The following is a 21,479-nucleotide window of genomic DNA, read 5'->3' as shown; positions in this document are numbered from 1 at the left end:
GATTTTCATTCGCGATCACGCGATTAAACGAAATTTTCATGCGCTAATGATTAAGGCATCACATTGTTAAATGATCGGAACCGAATGGGAAATATCTGTGATTCATTATTTGATACGACCGATAGTATATAATAATTACGTACTTATCAGTCAATCCCATGGTCATCTAACTTACACAACTTGAAACTTTGAAGTCTGTTGAAAGGACAAAATTTCAGGGACAGCGAGTAAAAAATGTTCCATGTCGATAAAAACACTTATGCAACGCTTGCCAAATAGTTTTTCAGTTACGAATATCTTTAACAAATACATATCTTACACGAGCAAAAGTAATCGTAACCCGTGTCTATCGGTATTTATGCAAGACAACATTTTTTCTTGTTTTGCAACATAGTGGCAAAAAAATTTGATAGTCGAAATTGAGACAAGTGAACTTCAAACTTTGTCGATTGCAATGAAACAAAGGGAATGCAAAAAACAACAGACGTGTCGATTAAATTCTTCTCTTTAAATGGTATTTCGTCGCTAGATTACGAGTGTTTATGTAGATTTATACTTCTATGGAATTTTTGGCCCGAGATTTCTTTCACTCGATACTGCGGTCAGCAATAATCGAAGAGTACTTGCAGATGACACCGTGAGTGGTAAAACTGAAGAATTTTCCTTTTCTTATTGAAGAATGTTCTAACATACCATACCATAATACAGCATTTAAGCGCAATAACCTCTCTAAATAGTTATCAATAATGCTAGAAGATGGTGTCAGTGACACGTCCAATGTCGCCTCTGTAGTGTACAGAGAAATATAAGTGTCAGCTAATAATAATTATTATTTCTTGGCTTTTGTCTATGCCATCTATTTAAATAAATGGAACATTGAGTTTTCTTTACAACTAAGAAGTGGCACGTACAGAGTTTCCTATATATACACTTTTCTTTTTTATGAATTTGGAATACATTTTTATTTTCTTGAATTACTAACTTCGCACTATGAAATTATCTGTAAGTATACAAAAACCTGACATCTATGTATTATAGAAATTGTAATAGAAGTAATAGGCAAAAGATTCTCAGAAGCGCTGAAGATTTTGACGTCAAGTATCAACTATGTATTAAGATAAATTTGTTTTTAAATTTTTCCGGTCACAGTAAAACAGAGAGGATGGAAATGGAAACGAAGAAGGTCGATTAAGCTGATGTTATTCCTCTTTTTCAACCATACTTTATTACATTCTGTTAGAAATAATACACAGAAGATTCTCAGGGGCGGCGAAGCTTTTCACGCCGATCACGCACGAGGTGAGTTTGTCGTTCGATCGAGAAATCGAGGGCCCCGTGGATCGTGTGGCGAACCGTCGTCTGCAACCCTCCGGATGAAAACGATCGATCATGCACATGGTTAACTCGAGAATATATATATATATATATATAATATATATATAATCTTAATTAATATTTGTATTAATGAGAGTCTGCGAGAGACCATAAATATGTTTATATATATATATATATATATATATATATATACATATATATAGAGAGAGAGAGAAAGAAGGGCACGTCGATTTCTTTTCCTTTGTCTCTCTTTCTTTATCTTTCGTATTTTCTTAGGATCGCAGACTCGGTTGGCTCGATTTGCGAATAACGTTCGAGTAAGTAAAATGCTTACGTAAATGCGCCTATTTGAAAAAACGAATAATGTCACAAAACGACGTGAGCGTTTATCTTCGATTTTTAGCCACTCTTACAGAGCATATTTTTCACTCGGTTACGTTTTCTTTCTCATCGTGCTTTTCACTGTATATCTCCTTTTCGTTTTGTTTCGATTTGTCCATCGATCGGCCAAAAAATCACATGCACGCGACAAATTAGGAATATCATACTTTATTGTTTCTTTTTACCACATTTTGGTATTACTTTCGTTTCCATATATGTATTTGGTGTTCGATTACGAAGCAAGTGTTAGTTTCATTTCGAGTTCCTTTGTGAACGCCTAAAGGTAGACATCCGTCGATTATTCAGATAACAAATCTTGTTATACGGTATTCTCGTGATAAGCTTCATTCAATAAATATTTTTTCCCTCTCTAATAAATATCGAGGTGAAGAAATTTTTCTATTTTGTCCCAAGGTCACGGATATCTCGCGAAGTTATCTCGGGAATTTTTCCCGAGTAATTCTCTTCTACTGAAAGATTTTCTCTTGGAAAAACACCCGAGAGAGATTCGTCAAATTTCAATCGTCCTGGACCATGATGATCCCTTATGAAGATATTAAAACCATATATTCAATCTTTTCTTTGAAAAGACCTAACAATATCGTACACACGAGGAGTGCGATCTTCGTTAAGAAGATCTGACGAACGAAAAGATCGAGGAACGTAGAATTAATAACCCGACGATCCTCTACGAGAGGAAACGGGGCAGATTTTTCGGCCCCAGAAAATTCTTGGTAACCGAGGGAACGATGATCCAACAAGAATCCGCGATCGTTTCACGCTCGGAACGAATGAAAAGGGAAAAGACTCGAGGTCGACGAGGCACAATCTATTGAAGCACCATAGGTTCAGGGGCACGGGCGCGCGCGCACACATACATACACACATGCACACACACCGCACGGTGGTTTATCTCGACTCGATATGAATATAATTAATAACGCGCGAAAATGGAAACGATATCGATCGTTATCCACGTTTCCGTGCCTCGATTGAGAAAAAACGCGACTCAACGAATGACGTAGGCAATTGCAAGCGAAAATCACGTTATTTAGCGAGTGAAGAAAGAAGATATATATTTGATACAAAGAAACGAGGAATATTCTTGACGATAGCGTAATGTCTTTAGAAAACTTCATCTTCCACTGAGAAAAAGTTTTGATCGATGCAAGTCCACGAAACGATTTGATCGTTTCAAAGTAAATAATAATTTATTATTACCCTTTCCTTTATGACAATCGATTCATGGTCTGACACGACCAAAGTTCTTCGTTCTTCATTTTTCTTTTAGTTTATATTTCCTTTCCTACACCGCATAGAATTCTCATATTAGTAAGTTCTACTAGTTAATGCCTGCACAACGCAGCTCTTTGAAATAAATACAGAAACAGATAACGGCTTCGAGGAATGCGAGCAATGTTCTATATTCGTCCTGCGAATATCACTGAGTTGTCCTTTATTTACTGGCTGTGTCACAAGGAACACAGTTCTTTTATTTGGAGTCTTTTTATAAACCTCTTCTGGCAGTCGTTTTCGGTACGACAAACACCAAACGATATTCCGCTACGAGACACAATGAATTTTGTGCAGTTGTGATGACAGTATACGACCAGCGAAATTTCATCGTCGACCATTTCTAATAAGGAATTTCCTTCTCTCCTTTTCTCTCCCTTTTATTTCTTTTTTTCTTTTCTTTTTTCTCAATGGCGACGATCGTAATTGCGCATCGGGAAACATGTCGACTGTGGCTCGATCGAAAGGTTCATTAGTATAGTCCTAATATAGGACAGTGAATATTAAATATTCTACTCGATATTATCTGTGGTATCGTGTAATACTTCGTAAATCTAACGATTAGAATTATTCTACGGCGCTGTTAGTCGAACCGAGCGATCATTCACTTCCGATAAAAGTTCTTAATTCGAATACATTTCGAACAAACAGCCACGATTATTAATTCTCTCCGCGTACAATTCTATCGTTATTTTTATATGGTTAAATACAATTGTAATTACTATTAAAGATCGTATCGTTTCGTAGACACAACCGCACGAATCTCATTGCAAAAATCGTGTGCAGAATTTAATGAAAGAAAACAGATATTTACTTCCTTACACACGAACATAATAGCGTCTACCGACGTAACAAAGAAAAAAAGAAAAAATTGAACAAAAGCGTGTATTTGACGGACACAAAGTATATACACACTATCTTTTACATTTGGTTTCGTGCGGAATCAGCTTGAAACCGACTGGCTTGATTATCAATGCCTTCAGACTTGTCTAGCGAAATTTCACGCTTCGTTTTTTCACGCTGTATTATCTTTGATAGAGAGGCATTCGTCGCGCGAGTGGCGAAGTAAAGAAAAAAAAAGTACGTTTTCCAATGTCCAACGTCGATTTGGAACACGAGTTCAAGCTTTATATAATCTTTACTTATCTACCGACTAAATTTCCATACCATACTCGACCGTTTCATCATACGAATGCCAATGTCGAACGACTTTATTCGTACACACGTGAGCAGATTCACGTGAAAGAAATCATAAGTTCCAATGGAATCACAAGCCTCTGTTATTTTCTGAGAAACTTCCGTCGGCCCTGCTACGATCTCTCTTTTCTCCTCGTTACCACATCTCTTTCTTTTACGCGTTCCAAACAACAAACAAAAAAGAACAAAGACATCCAATAAAAGTAAAAATGGTTCCGTCAACATTCTGTTTGTAATTTCTTCGTTTATTTAAATCATCTCTTTAGACACGTGCTGAAACTGAGAACCGTAACAGGGATTTAGATATCTTTTTATACGCTTTATAATCTGTAAAACAGGCGAAGGACGATCCATCTGAATCTACAAACGCACGATTAATGAAAAAATTCTTACGAATAAGATGATTACTAAATAAGACGTTTAGATTACGTGAAAGTATCAAAGATATAATTAGAGTGAGGTTATCCGAAGATTATTCGACGTCTTCTTCAAATGGCACTTCGCTTTAGTAAAATTACTAGAAGTCAATTTAATAGATTTTTTTCTTTTTCCTGTACTCCTTAGCCTTATATAGATCAATTCGTAAATAAAAATGGATCGTCCCGTGTATATCGATCTTTTTTAAAATATCAATGAACAATCCGATCCAAAACATTTGCGAACAGAATTCAATGACAAGAGAGAAAAATGTGAACTTATAAACTTCTGCTGTATCGGATAATGCGGTTGACATTCTAAAAGCGAAGAACAGCTTCTTGCCAATGTTAACCCTTTGCAGTCCAATTTCTTTTCGTGTGTAAAAGTTTGAAATAAATTAACTTTCGCGATGCCACTACAATCGATCTACCATTATTCCTTGCGTGCTGCTCCGCTATGAAATTTATCCGTGATTTATTTAAAGTAAAGATCTACCATTGATACAACATTTTCTAATCTATCGTGAGCATCAGCATCCAAAGTGTTAGATGTTATTTCTTGTCGGACAAAAGAAATGCTCCAAACGAAAGAAGAAATGTATTTTCGTTAAATGATTAAATGGAGCGCAAAGGGTTTTGGCAATGAAATCAGTACGCGTGTAAATTGTAAATACATTGACCGCTTAACGAGGTAGTTTCATTGTTGAATCATTTCGTTCCTCCTATCTTTTTTTTCTCTTCCTTTTCTTTTTTTTGTTCGATATCTTTTTTTTTCATTCGTATTGCCTTGCTTGTTTTACTTTTTTTCATTCTCGAAATAGTCTCGGAGGAAGTTGTCAAAGGCAAATGGAGAAACACGAGCACCACGAAAGTAGCGGATGTGTCCCATGGTAGTTTCTGATACCATCGAAAAGACATGCCTCGAACGGATGCGCGTACATGTTTATTAGTTTCTTGGAAATTTCGTTTTTCCCTTACGTCGTTTTATTTAAAACAAAAAGAGAAGGAAAAAAAACAAAATCGTTTGAACAATCGTCATACTGGAAACAAAAAATACAGAGACTTCGAGAGATACTCTACGCTACTAAATGAACGAGGTTCGTTAATCTCCTTCCGTTTATTTAATTTTACTGACTAGAGCGTCGATCGAGTTAATACATAAAATTACCTTTACAACTAAAACTAAACGAACATCGACGAGGGACTCTTTTCTTCTCCTCCATGTTATTTTTTTTTTTTTGTATTTTCCTTTTGTCTTTTTTTTTTTACTTTGTGTTTTATGAAATTTCACTTCGCTTGAGGTTCGAATTATTGTAACTGCTTCCTTTTTTTTGTCTCATTTCCGCATCTTTTTCGTTTTTGTGTACAAGTGTCAATTTCTTCTTTGCTTAAGCATGCAACTGTACAACTTTACCTTTTTTTTCTTTTTTTCATTACTTCACATGCATTTGCCTTTGATTTTGATTAACGCGTCGCATCAGTCACCTTCGCTTATTATCGAGATTTGAATATATCGTTTTCTTTTTCGTTTTTGCTCTTTTTTCTGTATCATGTTTCATCGTTGTTGCTCTCTATATAGTAACATTTCGTGCAAAAAGGAAAATGTATAAATGTTGTATCCGACCGTTTTCTTTTTTCGTCGACTATAAAAAAACAAGCGTGTTTATTCGCAACTACCGCATTAAAAATGAACGGCAATCTTGATCGACTCTCGTAGATCCGTCACAGTTTCGCATAGAATTCGTAGTAAATATTAGAATGTTCGATAGTTCGATGAAATCGCTCGATAAGTTTTCAGACAATAGTTATATAAATCATGAATTAGAATCGTGTACCCGGTTGTCTTACATCTGTTTTTTCCCCCTTAATGTCCATATCTTTCTATCTCTATCATCGCTCGTTCGAGAGAAATAAAAGAAAAAAGAGAACGAAATATGAAAGAAAGAAAGAAAAAGAAATGACACTACTAGTAGTATTATATCATGACACAAACTTCGAGGTTCGATCACTTAAATCTGATATTGATTGTTAGAAAGTAATCATGTATATCATACAAGACGTGTTACGCTTATTCTTTCAGCGATACAATTAAATATTAAATAATTATAGACTACATTCTCTCCGTTAACAAAAAAATTGAACTTAGCATACAGTCTGTGTACAAAAAACCAGGATTTACAATAGCATACTAACCTCAATGTATAATAGGAATATAATAATTTTTATCACATATAAAAAGCAGTTGCATATGTACATATTCTGAGTAAGATTAGGTACCATTATTATTATTTTTAACCGATAGTAGCTATTATATAATTTGGTACACTGTTTAACGTGAATATTTGATAAATACGAACAGTATAATCAATATGTCGTTATTTCCTGGTGTCTTGACATAGTCGTTGATTTTCTCATCGCACGAATTCCTATGTATACACACGGCTTGCTTTATATCCTCATTACACGTGACTTTATTTTCTCTTTTTCTCCTCCTCTTTAGTATTATTTATATAATATCTATATAACACATGTTATTTAATAAGTCAGAGCTATGGCCAGTTCATACATTAAAGGATCGCAGTCATCATTTATTCTCCCATGTTTCATCGTTCATCCGTTGTATGCCCGATAAATTGCCGAACAGTATACAAGCAGTATAACATCTAACACATCTGTCCTTTTTCTTGTCGACTGAAAACTAAGAATCGATTTATAATACTGCGAAAAGACCACAGCTCTTCTTTCTTAACGATGGATCGCACCTTAGGACGATACAAATTAGTGTTTTTTCTTTATATTTGTTTCATACCCTTTTTTGTGTCGCTACCGTCACGCTTTCTTCAATTCCTTCTTTTTTATTCCTTTTTCCTTTTTTTTTATTTGTTTTTCGTTTTGTAAAAATTTGGACTTCGAACAAGGCTTATTTTTCTTTCTCGCGGCACTGCGACTCGTTATAATAAACACAAACTGATCCATCCATTTTGCCTCCTTCTTTTTCTCTCTTTTTTAATATCCATCTTTGCTATTTAAAGAAACATCCCGTCATAACTGTCGTTTCTTATCCGAATAACTTTTTGGACGGTCAACTGCACCGTCCACTTGAATTTCATTCGATCAAGTTCTTTTTCGTTAATTTCTCATAAATAGCCGAAAAAACAGACAAAAATATAAGCAATGAAAATTTGAAGCAACAACTTGATTCTTAAGTAACTACCTAAGATACAAAATGGAGTCGCATGATATCAAAGACACAACTGTTCTTCTCAAATTCGATGAACTGAAAGAAAGCACAATGGGAGGCATCTCATTGGTGTATGTTTCAATTCTCATACAGCACAAACGTCTGCATCAGAGGAGTGGCTTTCCTTTCTTTATTTTTCTTTCTTTTTTCCTTTTTTTTATATTTTTTTTCTTTTCTTCTTTTTTTGATACTCGAGATTAAGTACAAGGAAATTTTTTCGTTTACTTCGTCTTGAAAGACTAAAATAGTGAAATATCGATAGATGTGTAATTTTTCTTTTCTCTTGACTTGTTAACTCTGCTCTCTTTTCAATTAAATCGGAAACTACTGTATTTTTTAGCCTTATCCTTCGATCGTTAGAAAGTTTCATTTTTTAACTTTTTATTAGTAACAAATTTACATAGACATACGGAAAGTTAGGTTCTTTTTTTTTATACCTTTCTTTTCTATTCGGCAGAGACGGGATTCCATAACACTATTCGCTATACATTTATACAATCTTATCGTATTCCTACACTTGAATTCGTATGCATTAATCGAGGTAAATGTAATTCTCATCTAAATTGTTCTTTTTTCCCTCTTCGTATCAATTTCTCTTCGGAAGATTTCTTCCTACCAAAACAACCTTCCTTTTATCGAAATTCAAAAGCTCAAATTATTATATAGATGCAAAAAATGAAGGAATGCACGAACGTTAGGAGTAAGAAAAAATTGCGATGAGAATTCTCGTTGCCTCAACTAATACGTAGAAATTCTGTTCTTACTTATTTAATAATCGCCTGCTGTTTCTAACATCGTTCTTTTTTTTCTCAATAGTGCAGATAGCTATGCCACATCGTATCATTCATGAAAGTAACTGCCCACAATAAAACTCAGATTGCAAATGCAAGTTCGTGAATACCAGCAAATAAGAACAAATCTGCAAGTTATATCTGTACAGGTGCCTCTATCGTTCGGCACCAAGCTGCTGGCGCAGTAATGTCTAAATATCTTGAAACAGTTTCACCGAGGCAGCAACTTGGTAGAACGTCAATATGTAGCGTTCATTATGGATCCTGGCTGGTATTTTGTGACGACTCACAGTTCTGTGGACTATGTAACTGATGAGCTGGTGGTGTGAGTATAACCGGGGATTGGGACCAAAGAGGAGTATGAACTGGAGATGGTCTAGGCTGAGATTGTTGTTCCTCTTGCATTTGTTGCATTACAGTGACGTCAGGATAACTGAAGAGAGAAACAGGAATGATTTATGTTTTAAATAAGGACTGTATAATGATAAATGAAATTGAATAAAATTGTTATTTTTGAATCTTACCCTATACATCCCCATACTAAACTACGTCTCGATCGCAATATGTCTCTATTCTGTGGTTGGTACTTTTCTGTCTCCTCAGTGCAATCTTCGCTTGTATCCTCTACCTCCTGTTCTTCGTCCGGACAAAGTTCGCATGCTCTTTCTAATGTCTTCTTCGCGCTATTACTACGCTCCAAAACATAACCATTCGCAGAGTCATTGGATTGAGCTGGTGGAGACCAATTACTATACGCATGAGTATATGGTGCCGCAGAAGCATACGGTCTCTGAAAATAAAATCGATATTGTTTAATATATAAATCCCTTCTTGTAACTTCATAATCAGCTATTATTATTGTTCAATACTTTATCGAGTTCTTCGTGAAGCCAGTCGGTAGCGTGTATCCACTTCCTCTTCAATTCGGAGCTATGATGCAGGAGCTGATGTGCAGGTCGACACTTACTGAAGAGCTGTACCATGCATTTAATGCATTGATAACCTCTTTTCTGGTAATGATGTTTACTTCTTTGTATTATCTCGAATAAACCTTCTCTTTCATCTGGTACACCTAATGACAATTACATTTTACGATCTCGTTTTTATACCTCTTAAATTAAAAACTTGCACCTGCAACGGTTATACCTTTGAGAGCGTTATGAACACGATGAGTTTGCCACGAGTCCTCCATAAGAAGTACAGCAAGTAATAGGTCAGTATGATGTTTTATTTCATGTGCGAAAGAAAATCCAATCTGCCATAATAATTCACTGAGAACGGTTCGTGACACATGAGGATTCTCCCAACAACAATATTGCAATAATTTCACTGTATCTTCAGTAACGTTAACATCTGCATCTTCGATCAATTTTTTCATATAACTAGATGACAAAAATTGCAGTTTGTATCAATATATTTTATACTTTACATATTTACCTTTTATCTACATTTTAAACGCATTTTATTTAAGAAATATCTACCTGTTCTTAACGAAGAGAATATCTGCTGCCTGCGGCTGAATAGGCATCAAATATTCATTTTGACATGCCGGGTCACCATATGGGTTTGGTAAAGGTGCTACGCCTGACTGTGCAAGACTCGAGTGTGCTTTCGATGACACGTCGCAACAGCGTATCAACATACTAACTACCTGATGCAATTTAGTTAATTCAGGATACTGATATTTTATCGTAGGTCCGGGTCCTTCATCAATAGCAACCAACATAAACGTAACTGGCACATTTAACTACGATAAAAAACAATTATAAATGGCATAATCTTATTAAATGATTTTACATGAGAAAAACAATGTATAAGTTACCTTAAGCAATTGGGCCTTTTCAGCGAGACCAAGCGATGCATACATGTGAAACAGAGAGAAATAATGTGGTAAATGGCGGCCATGATCTGAGATTTCACGATGAAGTAAAGAAAGTACTGCATGCAATAAATGATCACTGAGTGTTGCTGTTGGATCTAAAAGTATAGCTGGAAATAAAGATTTATGAACAAATATTTCAAATTATATCTTATTAGTCTGTTTGAAAGAATAATGAATATAACTAAAAGTCTTACTTGGTGCGTTTAAACTAGGCGGCACGCATGGGCCATCCAGTAAAGAAATGTGTGCGAGAAATACCAAAATTTTGAGAAATGCCGTTCGAACTTCTGTACTAGGACAGCTCAAAAGATATTCGCAAAATCTAAGGACAATAAATTCATTTTGTTAAACAATAAATTCTCTTATATCGATACATGTATACTCAAGAAAACCCAATACCTATGTGGATGATTAAATAGGACATTATGAGCAAACCAGGATCGCACTGTTTTGCTACTACGTAAATGATGACAAACGATGTCATACCAATCCGTTGCGTTACCGCGTAAGGTTTTCTTAGTATGGAAACCTGTGTAAAACAGGAATCTCGATGCTAATTGCACGGATAGCATTGCAAGTTCTTCCTGTTCTGGATTCTACAAGTATAATTTCCAAAGATTATATGTTTGATACAAATGTTGAAAAAAGTTATTTGCTAAGTCAACTTACAAGTTTTTCATTCATATTTTGTCTATTGATGTTATGGGGATTACAAGATACAAGTTTTTTAATAAATTGAAAATATTCTGCGCTAAACTGGTTTCGATTATGCATGAACTTGATATTCTGTTTTCTGACACTATATTCGATAGCTGGGGGCATTTTCATAACTCCTAGTTTCGTATCTAAAAGTTATAACATTTTTATAACAAGTAAATATAACTTTTTAACAAACAAGAAATTCAAGCAGTACTTACACAAGGATAATTCATTAACACTTTTCATTAAAGAATTTTCTTCTACATCTAATCTGGTATAAAATAACATATAGGCATTCCACCATCGTTTTTGTTTTCGGTAACTCATTCTTTTAAGCATATGATCAAATACTTCTCCCAAATAATCACCGCCGAAACATTGCGACTTCATTTCTTCCTCTTCCTCCATTTTACATTCCGTAACATCGCCATCGTCGAACTTATACCATTTCGCAATGCCATCATTTTGTCTAATACAAAATGCAATAATAAACAAGTATGTGTTAAAAACGTTATGTAAATATTAATGCGTGCATACATAAATATTTCAGTACCTATGTAGGATATATGAATAATAATGACCACCACTAGCCTGGCCACTATGTACTACGATGCCAGTTAATTGATATTTAGTACAAGTCCCTTTCACCGATTCCTCGTAATCACAGTCTATAACTTCTCCCTCCAGTTTAGCGAGCCCAGAAACAGTATAAGGTTCCATATCCAAATCTCTTGGAAATTCAAAATAATCGTTAAATTTTATAGCGCAAACTCTTTCGTAATCATATTCAAATCTTTTTAATTGTATCGCTAAAACAGGTGGCAACTTCTTTACACATAATCGTTTTACTGTTACGACCTAAAAATATAATTTGTTAATAGAATATGTAATAAATGTCGTGAATTATGCGTAAGTGCTTTACAAATATATGAAGTTTATACCTTTTTATTACATTTGTCGCAATGATAAGCGTCTGCACCTTCCAATAATTCTCCTTTCACATATTGTTCAAGAGAGTCCAGTAAATTACTGTGATTCCTGATATCCACGCTTATCAAACTAAACGGCTCCTCCTTGGAATATCTGAAGATAATGTAATGCGGTATTACAGTTTACCGAAAAAAGCAAAATTTAAGAATTAAGAAGGTACCTATGAGGGCAACCTTTGCAGATTTTCTGGTCACTATATGAACCACCAAGAATCTTGCTCATTATCTGTTCATGTCCTAAGGCTTTCAGTGCCTCGTCTAAGCTTTCCACTAAGCTCATAAAAAATTCTACTGCATCTTGTTGTTCTCTAAGATTTACAGGCTCACCTTGAAGTCTGAAAATAATATTAATAAAAACATCAATGATGACATGAAGATGATGATTACACTTCGAGAATTATACATTTAACAATATTTACAATGTAAATGTAAACTTACTTAAAGTGTTTCCAAAGACCTCTAGGTATATAATATTGTAATTTGCTATATGCTAGATGACCAAAGATTGCTTGAACTTGCTTTAAAATACCAATATTATATTCCTTTCGAGATTCGTCTGCTCCACATTTTTCTTCATTTGTATCATTATCGTTTGCCTCTATCGTTTGTTCTCCTTCAATTCTTTCTTCTCCAGAAAAATCTTCGTTCAAATCTGTCGCTGCACCTTCCGCAGCCAAAAGTCCGACTCTTATACTTTCAACCATGTACAATTGTTGTAATACTGAGTTCATGTAACAAGTTGCACCAGCGTTCTTTAAACCTACAAAGCCTTTCAGTGGCCTAAGCCCGACTGGTGGTAAATAATCCCATTCTACTAGCGGTTCATCTCTCTCAGAGTAGAACATATCAGTGAGCATTGTGACTAGAAGTTTCATGTTAGGTACACAGCCTACACAAAGACCTACAAGTAAATCAAATGCTGCGCTAGTCGATTGAGGAGTCGTGCATACTGGGCTCGCTTGTGAAGCACTTAGCTCTCCAGTGCTACGCAGTTGCAGCATAAGACGCGATGCAGGAAATACAAAATCTTCGACTAATTCCTTGATCAAATTTACGCCGTGTTTTTCATCAGAGCCAAGTTCAAACTTTTTACTCGGAGGTAGAAAAGCTAGTAGTTCTTTAGTAAGACCAAGATGACCTTCAAGGACAGCTTCATCGACTTGACTTTCTCCAGTTTCTTTAACATTGTCTCGTACTTTCTTTAACCATGCTATTTCGATGTTCAATAATGTTTCAGCAGTCAGAAGAGGACATCCTGACATGTGTGCAAAGTTTAGCAGCCTACATAAAAGCTGAAAATACTCATGACTCTGTTTTGCATGCTCCATAACCGTAGTGTTTAAAACAGTGAAAAGTAGCGTTATTGCAAAAAGTAATGGTTGATGACCACTACTGTACCACGTTGATATAAGAAAAAATTGTTCAGCCGCAGCCATTCTAACCACTCTCGATGTACTCAAGAGAACAAGGTCTATTAAAAACGTATGCCACATTTTATCTCTTGATAATGATTCTAACGCAGTTGGATTCAATACCAAAGCGATTGTCAGAACTTCTAATGCTTCTTTACATACTAACACATCGTTATTGTCAGGATTATTTGACGTTTCCTTTTCGTTTATTTCGTGAAGTGTATGGAGCATCTCAGCAGATGCATTTATATTATTTAAATTACCTGTCGATGCTGCCCATGCTAGCCTAATTATGGCACGAATAGTAGCTACGTCTGGTAGATCCCAGGAAAGGGCTTGCATAAAAAGTTGCCGACATTTGTCAGATTCCGCTGCTCCACATAACATTCGAAGCGCTAAATGCTGCGCCAAGTTCGTTGCTACGCTTCTCAACATATACTCAGTATTCTGATTAGGTACACTTTGTAAGGCTTGTTTCAAAACCGCTACTGGACCTCGATTATTGTGAACATGATTATCGTGATTTTCCGAAATACCAGCTTGCTGCACTTCATCCATTACACAGGCCATCACATTACCCACTGTCGTTAATAAGAGTTTACATAATTTTAACACCGTTAAATACGCTGCTCGTTTAGTAGTTTCGTCTGCATTAGGTAGAAATTTATTTTTAGTTAACATTTCAAGAATAACACCAGCTTCGCCACTTTTTATAAAGTTGCACTGAAACTCAAACGCTCTTTCTGACATTGGATCTAAAACTGGCATTAATAAACTATATAAAACCTGAAATACAAATAATTTATTACAAATTGTCCGAGAGGTATACATAATAAAAATACATATAAATGTTACACAAACTTTACCTCTAAATTGTATAAAACTTGGCTAGAACTTGCAGTAAAAAATAAAGAATCTACTGTAGTATTTTGTTCATTACAAAGAGCATTATCTAAATTGTCGTCTTCTTTGCAATGACCGAATAACGACTGCAATCGTGATACAGTAAGTGTATCTGGTGGCACCAGTTGTAAAAGGTTCCTTGCACCATCGCGTAATTGCGCGTGTTGAAGACTACATCCAAGATCTGCTAACTGAAAGAAGAATGTAGCATACTGCGATCTTTGCGATATGACCTGTAACAAAAATAGGAAATTTCTAAATTTTCAGGTTATAAGATAAACATTTAGAAATAATATTGCACTTATAATGAAATGTATGAAAATCTTTTTTTTTATATATGAACGCAAATTAATATACCACTCCGGGTAAACTGTTTTCTGCTTCTGCATCTGGCCCATCATATGGATGGTGTGGAGAACTGGTAGAACTATCTGAGCTACTATCTGGCGAACTCGGTAAGTTGCTGTTTACTTGACTTAGTTTTGCAGACAACAGCTATATGAAAAAAATGTTATTCTTTAATTACTCTGACATTACTATGTTTTAAAGAAAATAGATATTAACATATACCATTTTATCTCTCAATGGAGTTTGGGAAAGTAATTTCCTGTCATCTGTCGACTCCAAAGGTTCTCCATTAAGAAATAAGTCAAGTTTCACATTTGATCCATTTGCCTTAATTCTGCGTAATATTTGTCGCCTTAATGACCCCAAAGTGTCGTTACTATGTGTAAATATCTCTATATCATCCACATTACGACCAGGATTCGCAAAACGAATGATAAGAGATAGGTGTTTCCCACGAACTGCTCTGTAATCAAATAAAATAGAATATTATTGTTATTTTAGAAAATTCATCATTTTTTCAAATAAATACAAATATTAGTACCTATGTAATGGCAATATTTTTCGTTCTCCTGGAAATGTCGTATCACATTCATTTATATATTCCTGTAATACTTTCATAACACGGCACATTTTCATAGCTTCTATTTTAATTTTATTTGACATTTGCTGTTCGCGTTCTTCCCTTCCTTCAAGGTATACTTTACTCAAGACAGATACAGTATCATAATGTGCTTTCAATCTGTCCATACACTCTCCTATATATGTCACATGAAACGCCAAAACTGATGACTGAAGTCGTGGTCCTAAATTAGTATTCACTTCTTTTAATAATTCTATAGCTCGATTTGCTATTTCTTCAGGGCTATTGGTCACGACCTGAATAAATAGATGCATAAAAATATATAATGACACAAAATACTATTATTATCATAAAAATAATTAGTATTAAGTTTTACTTACGCGCCACAAATAATCTGTACCAATTAGGTCAACGTCATCCATTAGAAACGTTCTCCTTTTTAATTTTAATTTTCCTTCCTTAGAATTGACTGCCTTGAAAAATCTTTCATAACATTTGATACCACTTTCCGTAAGTAATGTCGGATCTAATTGCAATATATTATTTTGGAAAAAGTCCTTATTTATTGCTGGATCAAGATCTGGTTCATCTCCCATTAATTTTGAAAACCATTTGAAACATGCTTCACGATCGGATACAAATACACCTTGTTCAGCTAAACATTGCCAAATCTGTTCAGCTTGATCCGCGCATAACCATAGTTGACCATCCTATAAGAAAAACAGATATAAACAAAATTATAAAGATTTACAACAAGTCATTATTACAAAATAAATGAATACAAAGTCACCTTCAACAAGAAACGGAGGAAATTAAGTCTTTCCTGTACTTGCATAATATGATTGTAGCGACCATCGTGCATGTAAGTATTTCCATCGATGTCTGGATTTTCCTTAACCAATTGCCGCATTTTATCCATATAATTTGTTAAACTGTTTGTCACGAGAATTACTGCAGAATGTTCTGCTTGAAGTCGTTCTATAACATCTTGTCTGTATAATAAAACATATTAGAAATAATGCCAATTGTAAATTGCTTTAAGTTAATTATTAACTTCTACAACATTATTTAGATAAATATACCTATAATGATGGTTCCGTTGACCATGACATGCTATATTAGGGTTTGGTTCATAAAGGCAGCATATTTCCCGAATTTGTTTTAACGCAGGCAAAGCCCACTTATCACTATTCTTTAGTTCTTCCACGCATTTGTCTAACCAAATTGTCTTTTGAGCATCCCTTTCTTGTGAACACGAATAATCAAGAATTTTTACATGAGCATTTAATGCTTGATCCATTATTTCTGTAGGCACCTCGTCAGAATGAGCCAAATTCCAAAAAAGAGTTAACACCTAATATTAATGAGAAATACAATTAAGCTTAAGTAAAATCAATAGTATATTTTATATATACAGTGATACGAAATCTTAAATAATGTAAAAATGTAACAATGTATAAATATAATGTAAACATAAAAATACCTTATGTGCCATTACACCATCTTTATCATCTTCTGCTAATCTCCGAATTAATTCTAATAATTTTTCTCCTTGTTTCTTATTAGCAGTCTTCCAACTCATCTAAAATAAGAAAGATTTTAATTGAGTTATAATAATCAATAGAATAAGGATTGTTATAGTTTCACAATATTGAACACCTGAAAACATTCGAATAAGTGGTCAAGTTGCTCAGGGCTAAAATCCCAAGCAAGTTTGGCTAACAAATCATGAACATTTTTCACAATAGCTTCATGTTTCCCAGCTTGTGCTGCCCAAACAGCATCTAAATCTTCTAAAGTTAATGCTCGTTCTTTTATAATAAAGCGTAAAATCTTTTCCAACTTTTCAACATATTGAGGCTGATGTAACGAATCTCTTAAAACAATTTCTAATACTCCGTTTTCCTTTATCCATTTCTATATAAACCGAATAATATTATTTATCAATATTTGTCGATATGATTTACACATTGAAACAAACTATAATTAAACTTACAGCCATGCATTCCGCAGTAAGCCATTCCTCTTCTTCAACAATTGCATTTCGATGTTGGTAAAAACTAACAGTGGCAATGACTTTATTTACTTCATTTAAAGCATTCATCTTTCCGTTAAATGAAGAAATTTGTAAGAGTCTCAATATCATTTTCAGTCTCAGAATTCCCAAATTTTTAATCATTTCCTCTTGGTGTGGTACTCGTGAAACTAAACATTTGGCGGCTTTGATTATAGCTGATATTGCATCATTTTTTGATTCATTTTTCGCCTCCTTCTTTAATTCCTCATCAGTTAAATTATTCAAAATTACAGGCACCATTTCCTATAAACATAAGAATGTCCATTTGGTATAGATTCAAATGTAATTGAGTTGTTTAATACCTTTCATAAAATGCTTACCACAATAGGCATCAGATATTTAACTATTGTGTGAACAGTAAGTAGTTCATAACATAAACCGAAAGGTCTGATTAAAGCGTAAATAACTGGTACTGTTAAATTTCGGCCGCTCTGAAATCTAGAGAGCAAAATTTCAAATCCGTTAAGGCTTCCAAACCTGCAAAAAAGAAAATTAAGTAATTTATAATTTATATGTCATGTATAAAATATAAAATCATAAAGAAATATTATAATAGTATCACTTATCAACCTATTTATGAGATCCACTAGCCAACCACGAGGACTTCTTGAATCAGGAGGTGGCCTTGCATAAAGCTGTTCATCAGGAATATCACTTCCTGGAGGGACAGTTTCAGAGACCCTTGCAGCATTAAACGTATGAAATCTGAAATAAAAGTTATAAATCAGTATAATATCAGTAATACAAAATAAAAAATTAAAAAAAAGATATCTTCAGTTATATAGGAAAAAATGTAACTCACTTATTACTAGGATTAAAAACCATTGCCAGCAAATCAAGAAGAGGAAACCAGTCCTCATCTAGTTTTAGGATACATAGATCCACTAACCGCTCACAGTTTGCATTAATACAATTTTGAATGTTCATTTTCCAACTACTTACTGCATCATCAGTCAATATTTTGGTAAAAGAAATAGTGAGTCCTTCTCGAAAAAAGCGCTGACACGCTTCACTTTGTACATCAATTCCTAAGTACAAATTTGCATTTATTGTTATATTGAAACAGATCATGAATTTATATTTAATTATTTACACGATTAAATAAAATTTCGAAATTGCTTATTATAACCTTTTTTACAAAGATCGATACTGGCTTGTAACAGGCACTCTAACTCTTGTTCTGGCAGAACTGGTACAACCCATCGTGGACTAGATATTTTTTCATGAAGCATATTGAGTTTTGCAACAGGAAAATCTGGCTCGCCATGGAGCTGATTACTATCCTCTACTGAAGCTAAGGTATCATTGGTGCATTCTGTTTGTACCACATTCTCCGTGAGTTGAAGTCCGGACATTGTGTCAGCTAATTGTTGTGGGCCCGATGGACTGTGCATCTATTATTATACATATACACAATATTAATTCAATAATATGGTACAATTTAATGATGTAAATGCATATAAATTCACATTATAACAATTATACATAAAACAATATGGTAAATTTTGCAAACGAAATTTATTTTAAATGTAGCCTAAACATAGTTTAAATACAGTTAGTTTAAATGAACAATATATGACTAACTAATATAAAAATAAATTATATACCTGTGTACTTTGCTGGCTGTCAGGAGGGTCTATGCCTACTCCTTGGCCTCTTGTGGCAATCGTCATTTTGTACGCTCTTTGCTATATTCCAATTGTCTCAATACCTTTTGGTCCAATAATCGCACCACCAATAACAATCATCCAACTCATTCACTGACATTAAATATAATTATACCCTAAAGGCCTTGTTTGAATAAACTATACCTACATTATCTGAAACAAAATAACAAGTTTCATAAAAAAAAAAGATTGAAATTTGTACAAGTTATTGCAATAATATTAGACATTTTCAAATATAATCTTTCAATATAGATCTAACAATTAAGAAGCTATAACAATAGTAGGACAATAAATACTACTTAATCTTGTAGAATACTTATGTTAGTAAAGAAGTTTTACAATAGCTTAGTATATCCATCAAATATTAATTCCCTCGTTATTCTATATATTATTAACAAGTGTACTGTTATTTATGGCCTAATACTGTATAAATATTAATTCTGCAAAAAACGGGACGGACCAAAAATAGAAAATAAAATAGAAATAAAATAGAAAAACATTGAAAAACATCGAAAAAGTTAGTCAATTGGAAAACTAGAATGGACGAAAAATCCGTAAGATAAGAACCATGTAATTCGAGCTCGCCTCGAGGGACACCGGTAGGTACTACACCGTCAATATTTCAGAGTCGAACAGCAAAAAATGTTAACGAATTTAAATTTTCTTGCGGAGGAAGAACAACATAGATAACGTAGAACGTTTCGCACATTCTATAAATCGTATGACAGCATGATCTTGTTAAGGTTTCAGCTAACAAATTCCAATTATTCGCCTTGATCTGAGCGAAGAAACGATTCTTTCATAAACGTTTACTAGTCACTCGGATTCGCACGTAAACCAGTAAACGAAACTAATAATCACGTCCAAGGGTCTCTGTATTTCTTTGGAATTTCGCAATTCATGAAAGGTACGATGTCATGTCGCGAATTATTTCTCTATCTCTTTCTCTCTCCGGGTCTGTCTCTCTCGCTCTCCTCTCGATCTCTTTCTCTCGCTGCTTCTTTTTATTTCTCGGGTGTAATCGTCAAACGTACTGAACTGTCAACCGTCAAAAATTAGAATCAGGAAATGAGCAACCCGTCGTCTGCTTCCTGCCGATCGAAAACCATCATCGTACTTAAAGAATTTCACGAACGATCGTCGCTAAATTAGCTTGGAATTACGCGTGAAATACGTATACGGCGTGCTTACAAAGGACTTAACGTCGAGCGGCGACGAGAACAGAAATCTCGATGTTTCTCATCTATGCGCCACTTCTTTCCACGAACAGTCAGATTTCTTTCGATAATTAGAGATAAGTGAATAGATCCCACGTAACCGGTACCTATGCAATTTCAACAATCCTCGGTGTGTCCAGGGAGCAACTATTTTCGCCCCGTTCACTCAACCGGGCCACCTCCGGACAAAATGGCGGCCATCCTAACGATTAGCATTCCCGTATTAAAGAAAATCTTTTACAATTTTCTTCCCGAGAGTAATCCCGATCCCGTTAAACAACGTGCCGTGACACACAGAACGTTCCTATTATCACCGATTATCGCATCAAACTTCTATCGGGTAAACGCACCTTTACATAGTAAATGGTGGTAGAAATTTGTTGCACTTTTTGACGTGACGTTGTAGAACTCACTGGCGAATCTGTAAACACGACTATCTTACGGCGCTACCGTCGTCCCCGAGTTAAAACGACCACTGACACTACATTCACGGTGCTTCTCGTGCATTTCCTCGCTCATTCAATTTCGACCAGATTGTTTCTTTTAACCCTTCTTTTTTTTATATATATATTTTTATTTCTTAGTGTTTTTAATCGAAACATTCTTAACCAAATTACTATAAACAATTCGTTCCCTGCAATTTATTTTTTGTTAACTATGTAGAATTTTATTGATACGTATATGTACAGTTATACGAATTTTTCAACCCCATATTGCCGCCCTTATTATAGCCATATTTCGGCCGTACTTCCTTTATTTCTTTGTTTTTTTAATCGAAACATTTTTTCCCAAAAACTCTTCTTCCTATAAATAGCTAGTTTCCTGTGATTTATTTACTGTTGTCTATGTAGAATTTCATGTGCACATGTAATTTTTCAACCCTCTATTGTTTTACTCGTTTTAAAAAATTTAATACTATTTCAATACAAGCAAATCTTTTTTTAATATTACGTCGATTCAAACAGTAATCTATACATATAATGTAATTTAAACGGATTGATAAATTTAAATGAAAATTTTTATCGAGAATTACATGCGTATATATTGTAAT

At 34.4% G+C, this 21,479-nt stretch overlaps 1 protein-coding gene across 4 annotated transcripts; it reads right to left on the bottom strand.

The window, feature by feature from the left end:
* Positions 1-1,575: 1,575 nt before the first annotated feature.
* LOC132912497 (probable ubiquitin carboxyl-terminal hydrolase FAF-X) lies at positions 1,576-20,901 on the bottom strand. 4 transcript variants are annotated; one of them, XM_060969948.1, is made up of 30 exons: positions 20,779-20,901; positions 19,152-19,364; positions 18,674-18,938; positions 18,347-18,572; positions 18,115-18,249; positions 17,865-18,021; positions 17,464-17,787; positions 17,127-17,384; positions 16,951-17,049; positions 16,550-16,821; positions 16,258-16,459; positions 15,848-16,177; positions 15,429-15,763; positions 15,110-15,350; positions 14,897-15,034; positions 14,503-14,772; positions 12,663-14,422; positions 12,386-12,559; positions 12,177-12,318; positions 11,789-12,093; positions 11,454-11,704; positions 11,206-11,381; positions 10,936-11,132; positions 10,731-10,858; positions 10,477-10,643; positions 10,136-10,401; positions 9,801-10,036; positions 9,524-9,726; positions 9,179-9,444; positions 1,576-9,087 (listed from the first exon to the last, which is right to left on the bottom strand). In XM_060969948.1, exons 2-30 carry the CDS (start codon positions 19,215-19,217, stop codon positions 8,910-8,912), a joined length of 7,767 nt encoding a protein of 2,588 aa, XP_060825931.1. In that variant the 5' UTR covers positions 19,218-19,364; positions 20,779-20,901; the 3' UTR covers positions 1,576-8,909. The 4 variants fall into 4 exon arrangements, with proteins under 4 accessions (XP_060825931.1, XP_060825930.1, XP_060825933.1 ...); XM_060969947.1 differs by lacking the exon at positions 20,779-20,901 and adding an exon at positions 20,403-20,733; XM_060969950.1 differs by lacking the exon at positions 20,779-20,901 and adding an exon at positions 20,403-20,733 and having other exon boundaries at positions 9,524-9,717.
* Positions 20,902-21,479: the final 578 nt, after the last annotated feature.

Source organism: Bombus pascuorum, chromosome 12 (genome assembly GCF_905332965.1).
Source record: "Bombus pascuorum chromosome 12, iyBomPasc1.1, whole genome shotgun sequence".
NCBI classification, from domain to species: domain Eukaryota; kingdom Metazoa; phylum Arthropoda; class Insecta; order Hymenoptera; family Apidae; genus Bombus; species Bombus pascuorum.
Note: the sequence above shows the minus strand (reverse complement) of the source record. Positions and strands in the feature narration are given on the sequence as shown.